Genomic DNA, 8,760 nt, shown 5'->3' on the forward strand with positions numbered 1-8,760 from the left:
CAACGGAAAAAATAGTTTAATTGTTTTTATTGCAACAACACAAATTATTGCAGCTTTACCATCTCACCACCAGGGGGTGCTGTACCATCTCCAGCACCTCTACATCCCATGGCTATGGATAAAACAGGGTGATTGGTTCAATAATCTCAAGCAAGACGGCAATAGAACATAACGGGTCCTGTTATTGGTCAGGTAGGCACAAGGCCCGGAGTGACAGGCCTGCTCATGGGACCTGGCTCTTGTAGCCGTAGTTGAGTTCTGCCCCTCCACTAAGCAGCAGGTCGATCCCAGTGCAGAACGTAGCATCAGCAGCCAGGTACAGAGCAGCCAACCCACTCTCAGCTTCTGTCCCCATTCGACCAAGCAGCTGTTGGAGATTAGGAAGAATGTTAAAGATAAGGCATCAGGTTCATCAAGACGAGAGATGCAAGTGAAATGATGAAGTCTCTACCAACCCTCCCTTTTCAATGCATTCTGAAATATGTCATTGTAACAGATCTTATATTTCATCGTATATCTTGTATTGGCTCCTGTCCAGTGAGCACTTGCCTGAGCGTTCTCTCCCTCTTTAATGGTAGCTAAGGTATCTGCAGTCTGTCCAGCCAGCTCCTCCCACAGAGGTGTCATCACATTACCAGGGGAGATGCTACAAGATAATACAAATTTAGACTGCAGCAAACAGAGCTAGAGATAAGAGAAAAAGTGGAAAAATACAAAAGTATTTTTAAAACAGGACAGACAAAAGGGCAAGAGAAAACATTTTGTAGAAAATCCTAAAAGTTTGTAAAAGGAGACAGATGCCAGTTCTACTCACCAGTTGACTCTCACTTGGTACCGACTCTCATCCACAGCCATGGCTTTCGTCATGGCAATGATCGCCCCCTTGTGGAGGAAAAAAGACACATCACCCCTGTTAGGCCTACTTCTCCAAACAGTGGGATAAAGTACTGATGCATACTGTTATCTCGATTTTTAGTTCACCTTAGTGGCTACATATGGTGCTGCATTTTTCTGACCAATGGAGCCCACCAGACTGGACAAGTTAATGATGTTCCCCTGGCGCTGTCGCAGGTGGGGCAGGGCATACTGAGGAGGGGAGAGAGGTGGGGAGATCCCGTGATGAATAAAACATATTATAAGCTATATAATAACCCATTATTAAGGCTCATACATGCTTATAACAAGTAATAAAGCATTATACCTGAAGGCTTTCAGTAAAGTAAATATAATGAGTGAATTATTTACTTTGGAGGCCAGGAAGTAACTGATGAGGTTAAGATTCAAAAGATCTCTGAACTCATCTGCAGTAGTGTCATCTGTGGGTTTATGAGGTGGGTCTGAAAGGGGATGAAAGTGAGGGAACTCAATGAATACAGCATAAACACTAACCAAATGTCTATGGAGTATGTGAATTGTAGAAGAGGGGGAAAAAACATGCATTTCATATCCACAAAAAAAGTGTTAAGTGGTACAAAAACGTATGCAGATCTTAAAAAACGATGAAAACCAGTATAGCATTAAAAATACATCCACGTTGCGACTTGCACCTTTGTCAGGGTGTGACGATCAGGAGGTGATCGGTTCGATGGTGCAATCTGCAAAGGGTATACACTAAGTACAATACATTAGGAACACCTGCTCTTTCCACATCAGACAGACTGGGTGAATACAGGTGAAAGCTATGATCCCTTATTGATGTCACTTCAAATCAGTGTAGATGAAGGGGAGAAGACAGGTTAAATAAGTATTTTTAAGCCTTGAGACAATTGAGACATGGATTGTGTATGTGTGCCATTCAGAGGGTGAATGGGCAAGACAAAATATTTAACTGCCTTTAAAACAGGGTATGGTAGTAGGTGCCAGGCGCACCGATTTGTGTCAAGAACTGCAACACTGCTGTGTTTTTCACCATAAATAGTTTCCTGTGTGTATAAAGTATGGTCCACCACCCAAATGACATCCAGACAACTTTGGGAAGCATTAGTCAACATGGGCCAGCATTCCTGTGGACCGCTTTCGACACCTTGTAGAGTCCAGGCTGTTCTGGGGGCAAAAGGAGGGGTGCAACTCAATATTAGGAAGGTGTTCTTAATGTTTTGTACACTCAGTGTATGTGTTTTTCATGCTTGAATATGCCTGTTTAAATAATGGCTTGCCAGGGCCTCTGAAGTAGCACAGCGGTCTAAGGCACTGCATCGCAGTGTTAGCTGTGTTACTACAGATCCTGGTTATATACCGGGCTGAGTCGCAGCCGGTCGCGACCGAGAGACCCATGAGGCAACGCACAATTGGCCAAGCGCCGTCCGGGTTAGGGGAGGGTTTGGCCGGACGGGATGCCCTTGTCACATCGCGCTCTAGCGACTCCTGTGGCGGGCCGGGTGCATGCACACTGACAGTTGTTCGGTGTTTCTTCTGACACATTGGTGCAGCTGGCTTCCGGGTTAAGCGTGCATTGTGTCAAGAAGCAGTACGGCTTGATATGACAAAATTGGGTAGAAAACGGGGGTAAAAAAAGTATATATACAACAATAAAAATAAGTGCCTGGACGTGGCTTGGTATACCAACTATCAGCTGATTTGTGGATATATCATTTCCTTTCTTTCTTTTAACAACATCAATGCGCATACAAAATGATAACAGATACTCACGCCACCCAGCATTGTTGACCAGACAGTCTATTTGACCATAATGCTCCACTGTCACTGAAATCAACCTCTGCAGAGAGAATATCATACGTTGAGTTGACTGCACTCTGTCATTGACCACCACACTGTGTAAGACGTTTATAATTTCTATCTCCAGGTATGTGGACCTATGATCCCATTAACTATGTACCTACCTAACTTGCTACATAGAGCCTAAGCTGAAAAACCAGCTAGACACACCACTAAAATAACATAGAAACATACACACATCCCTCAGTCAAACACACAAAACAGGTTATAGCAATGTCACTATTGTTCACAAGCACCAGGGACACTGATTGATGATTGGATGTGTAGAAATAAAAGAAGTTGCTCTGGATAAGAACATCTGCTAAATGACCTAAATGTAAATGTAAAACATTATGGAAAGTGTTTTACTAGGATTAAATGTCAGGAATTGTGAAAAACGGAGTTTAAATGTATTTGGCTAAGGTGTATGTAAACTTCCGACTTCAACTGTATATATATATATATATATATATATATATCTTTTATACTAATTAATAAATGTATATCAGCACAGACCTCAATGCCTGAGCGAACTCTCAGTCTGGGAGGCAAGCACAAAAAACAGGGGAAGAAAACAGGAAACCAGGGCACAGGAAACACAGAGAGCTTCAAATAATGACCGACTGGGCCTTTAATAGTGATTTCTAAGCAGTTTATAAGCAGACCTTCAAATGAGGAGCAAGGGGCTTGCTAGAGTAAACTCAGTGGAGAAGAGTCCTTTCACAGACAGGGAAAATCCAACAAAGACTAAAGATAGGTGGAGTGTAGATTACAATACAAAACGTTATAGTAAGCATTCTGATAAACCACAGGTCATGTGATCCATTGAGGAATGAGGATATAAACTCTGTTGAAATGTTATGCATATGAGTGATCATTTGACTCTCATTTCACTGCCCTATAAGATGTCATTGCCCAGAAGCCCTACCTTGATGTCCTCTTCTTTGGAGATGTCACAAGGTACAAATTTGCATGACCCTGGCCCTGCCCTGTTCAGCTCGGCCTCTAGAGCCTGTCCTGCTGCCACTGTAAAAAAAACAATATATATATATATATATAATAAGAATACAGTAAACTTATGAATATGCAATGTAAAGATGATGTAGAGATGGATTTTCTAAATGATTCATAAAGTCTTCAACAATGGATTACTGATTAATTAAGATTCTGAGACACTTTATTGATACCTGTGTGGTGATTCTGATGGTTTCTTGGAACTGATGGCTTCTACGGTTGTGGCTAGATGGGTAGGAGAACTAATGCAGCAGGTTAGGAGAATTAATGCAGCAGGTTAGGAGAATTAACGTAGCAAGTTAGGAGAATTAAAGTAGCAGGTTAGGAGAATTAACGTAGCAAGTTAGGAGAAAAAGTTTAAGGTTAGGCTTAGCTACAATCCTACAGTTGTCACCGACGCAACTCGAACATGCAACTTTTGGTACGTAGCTGTACTCCATCTAGCCACAACCGTAAAGGCCACCAGTTCCACCACACCTGCAATGGTATACTTTAATCTGAGCAAAAATATCTAATAAACGTGCTGACACTCACCCCCTCTTGCACAGAAGACAACTTTGGCTCCATTCTCCACTGGGGAAAAAACAACAGAATAGCATATTATTGTTTCCCCAGTACCTCACTCTGCTCAAATCTCAACAAACTAACTTCAAATCAGCAACTTTGATTCTTACCGAATACTCTGACAATCCCTCTACCAATCCCTTTGGACCCGCCGGTCACAATGACAACTTTGTCTCGGTAACGCAATGTACTGCCTGACATGTTCACAAGAGCCAACCCGTCACGGGTGATAATTTCAGTGATGATACGTTCGCAAAGAACCGCCACTACCTGGTTGACTGTGTTGGTCGAATGCCGCAAACAAAGTTACTTGACCTCTTTCCAAGCTACACTTTTTTATTCTATTTCTTTACATGCAGCAAAATATATAATTGCATCCCTCCCGTTGTCTTTTTGTCTTTTACATTTCTACGTTAACTTTCTCTTCCCTCCTCCAAGTTCCTCAAAAATCATGAGGTTTGTTGTCGCCTGTGAAGACAGGTGAGCGGCTTTGTGGGACTTGTAGTTTAAGCTCCATGCAAGTTCTAACGCACATCCTGGTGCTGCAACCTGCTGTGTCAACATGCATACCGGTATCTCAGTCTATGTATGAGGCATATTCTGAAATGGAAAAAATAAGCCATTACATTCATCAATTAACCAAGAAGCCAATGGGATGGTTTTTGCAATTGTTTAATGCATAATAAAAAAAATACTTTAAATACTTTAATGCTCACTTTCCTGTAAGATCCACCTCATATCAGTGTTATAACTGTTATACATTTTACTTGTTTCCCCCCCCCCCTTCCAACTGGCACACGTCTCTAAATAGTTAACTCAACCATCAATTCTTATTTTTCTCATTTAATATTTGAGTCATTTAGCTTACAATCTTATCCAGAGCGATTTACCGGAGCAATTAGGGTTAAGTGCCTTGCTCAAGGGCACATCAACATATTTTTTTACCTAGTCGGCTCGGGATTCAAACCAGCAAAATTTCGGTTACTGGCTCAAAGTTCTTAACTGCTAGGCTACATGCCGCCCCATGTAACCTTTTTCTAGCCCAGAAATAATGCTGTTGACATCTTACAGTGGTCACTATATGTCACTTACATTTTTGTTGACACAACACCTGTGAGTCATTACCTGTCTGACACGTGTGCACCATACCCTATACTATACCATACACTAAGCCAACTGAATAAAGGCTTATGAAAGGATAATCAGAAAAGGAGTGTCATGGTTTTTTGTTGTAGACTTTCAGTTTTACTGTTTGGTCTCATAACATGTGTTAACACGTGGTCCCGTGTGGCTCAGTTGGTAGAGCATGGCGCTTGCAACGCCAGGGTTGTGGGTTCATTCCCCACGGGGAGACCAGGATGAATATGTATGAACTTTCCAATTTGTAAGTCGCTCTGGATAAGAGCGTCTGCTAAATGACTTAAATGTAAATGTAAAACATGTTTGTAAATGTGACTTGGGCCCTACATTTTTCCTGACCACACCTCACCAGGAAATGCATTGGCTCTGCTACATAACTCGTTTAGCGCCCTGTGTGTTTCCTGGTAAGGTGACATGGTCACAAAAACACAGTGCCCTAGTCAGGAGCAATATAAATACTGAAGCCAGAATGGAACTCCAAAATACATTCTCACTGGGATTTTATGGGTGTTCATTTGGGTCTCGTGAGGACATCAGTACATGTGTTGAGGATAGTGTGTGTGTGTTTTTGTGTGTTTTGTTTATGACAGGGAGAGAGGGAAAATTAAAGACTTTAAGAGAGAGGCAGGGGGCTGACATTAGGGGGGGGGGGTATGAAGAGGACACCGTGCTGAGGTTGTAGAGAGAAGGCAGTGGATTGAATTTCGACCTGACAGCATTCTCCAGAGAAATAGTAGGCATGAGAGAGAGCAAAGGGGAGAGACTGAAGGCTGTGACCTACAAACAAGCTTAACTATCTTCACTTCACCCATGGTGGGGTATCAGCAGACAGATTAACACTACCCCTGAAGGAGCCATGGTGCCCCCCCCCCCCCCCCCCCCCCCCACCCCAGCTAGGGAGGTGGGAGATAGAGACTTACGGAGAGATCAAACAGGCGATAGACAGACAGAGAGACGGCCAGAGGGAGGGCCGGACGGACAGACAGACAGACGGCCAGAGGGAGGGCCAGACAGACAGACAGACAGACAGCCAGACAGATACCCTGTGGTGGAGGTACAGTAGTGGAGGCACCGTGATTCTCTTGAGTAATTAGTCTCTATCAACAGTAGCTGACTGACAGAGGGGTGAGTGGAACAGTGCAGGCTGCTTCTTGTAAATAACACCAATAATATGGTTCTTACTTCACGGCAGCATGCTTGGGCATGGCTTGTAACTAGGATGTTTATGAGTAGGACTCTGTGTTATTCTAATAATGGCTGTGTTGACTGTAAAGACTAACCTTCTGATTAAAGAAATAGTAATTCTGACCGAACATAAAGGTTATAGGTTCTGATTGAAATAACACCTAGTTGTAAAATGTGTCTTGCATACTACCGGTCAAGAATTTTAGAACATCTACTCATTCAAGGGTTTTTCTTTATTTTAACTATTTTCTACATTGTAGAATAATAGTGAACACATCAAAATTATGACATAACACATATGGAATCATGTAGTAACCAAAAAAGTGTTAAACAAATCAAAATATATTTTGTATTTGAGTTTCTTCAAATAGCCACCCTTTGCTTTGATGACAGCTTTGCACACTATTGACATTCTCTCACCAGCTTCACAAGGTAGTTACCTGGAATGCATTTCAATTAACAGGTGTGCCTTCTTAAAAGTTATTTTGTGGAATTTCTATCTTTCTTAATGTGTGTGAGCCAATCAGTTGTGTTGTGACAAGGTAGGCGGGGTGTACAGAAGATTGCCCTATTTGGTAGAAGACCAAGTCCATATTATGGCAAGATCAGCTCAAATAAGCAAAGTCCATCATTACTTTAAGACATGAAGGCCACTCAATACGGAACATTTCAAGAATTTTGAAAGTTTCTTCAAGTGCAGTCGCAAAAACCATCAAGCGCTATGATGAAACTGGCTCTCATGAGGACCGCCACAGGAATGGAAGACCCAGAGTTACCTTTGCTGCAGAGGATAAGTTCATTAGAGTTACCAGCCTCAGAAATTGCAGCCCAAATAAATGCTTCACAGAGTTCAAGTAACAGACACATCTCAACATCAACTGTTCAGAGGAGACTGCGTGAATCAGGCCTTCATGGTCAAATTACTGCAAAGAAACCACGACTAAAGGACACCAATAATAAGAAGAGGGTTGCTTGGGCCAAGAAACACGAGCAATGGACGTTAGACAGGTGGAAATTGTCCTTTGGTCTGGAGTCCAAATTGGCGATTTTTGGTTCCAACCGCCGTGTCTTTGTGAGACGCTGTGATGGTGAACGGATGATCTCCGCATGTGTATTTCCCACCATAAAATGGAGGAGGAGGTGTTATGGTGTGGGGGTGCTTTGCTGGTGACACTGTCTGTGATTTATTTAGAATGTAAGGCACACTTAACCAGCATGGCTACCACAGCATTCTGTAGCGATACACCATCCCATCTGGTTTGGGCTTCGTGGGACTATCATTTGGTTTTTCAACAGGACATTTTTATTTTATTTTTTAAATGTAACCTTCATTTAACCAGGCAAGTCAGTTACAATGACCCAACACACCTCCAGGCTGTGTAAGGGCTATTTGACCAAGAAGGAGAGTGATGGAGTGCTGCATCAGATAATCTGGCCTCCACAATCCCCCGACCTCAACCAAATTGAGATGGTTTGGGATGAGTCAGACCGCAGAGTGAAGGAAAAGCAGCCAACAATTGCTCAGCATATGTGGGAACTCCTTAAAGACTGTTGGAAAAGTATTCCATGTGAAGCTGGTTGAGAGAATGCCAAGAGTGTGCAAAGCTGTTATTCTACAATGTAGAAAATAGTAAAAATAAAGAAAAACCCCTGAATGAGTAGGTGTTCTAAAATTCTTGACCGGTAGTGTATTTGCGGGTGAATTGGCGTAAATTACTTAAAGCTTACATTTCTGTTAAATAATTATGAGTATTAAAATTGCCAATAATGTGAGTTGTTTCTCCTCCCACTTCTTTATCTGCCATTACCTGATATGTCTCTTCTTCTGCAGTACCTGATATGTCTCTTCTTCTGCAGTACCTGATATGTCTCTTCTTCTGCAGTACCTGATATGTTTCTTCTTCTGCAGTACCTGATATGTTTCTTCTTCTGCAGTACCTGATATGTCTCTTCTTCTGCAGTACCTGATATGTTTCTTCTTCTGCAGTACCTGATATGTTTCTTCTTCTGCAGTACCTGATATGTCTCTTCTTCTGCAGTACCTGATATGTCTCTTCTTCTGCAGTACCTGATATGTCTCTTCTTCTGCAGTACCTGATATGTCTCTTCTTCTGCAGTACCTGATATGTTTCTTGATAACTT

The 8,760-nt window shown here is 42.2% G+C and overlaps 1 protein-coding gene across 1 annotated transcript; it reads right to left on the minus strand.

Moving 5' to 3' along the window:
- Positions 1-4,763, minus strand: LOC120044648 (17-beta-hydroxysteroid dehydrogenase 14-like). Its single transcript, XM_038989323.1, has 9 exons — positions 4,404-4,763; positions 4,264-4,302; positions 3,644-3,741; positions 2,650-2,716; positions 1,246-1,337; positions 982-1,086; positions 815-882; positions 550-646; positions 1-367 (listed from the first exon to the last, which is right to left on the minus strand). Exons 1-9 carry the CDS (start codon positions 4,492-4,494, stop codon positions 224-226), a joined length of 801 nt encoding a protein of 266 aa, XP_038845251.1. The 5' UTR covers positions 4,495-4,763; the 3' UTR covers positions 1-223.
- Positions 4,764-8,760: the final 3,997 nt, after the last annotated feature.

Source organism: Salvelinus namaycush, chromosome 3 (genome assembly GCF_016432855.1).
Source record: "Salvelinus namaycush isolate Seneca chromosome 3, SaNama_1.0, whole genome shotgun sequence".
Lineage (NCBI taxonomy): Eukaryota > Metazoa > Chordata > Actinopteri > Salmoniformes > Salmonidae > Salvelinus > Salvelinus namaycush.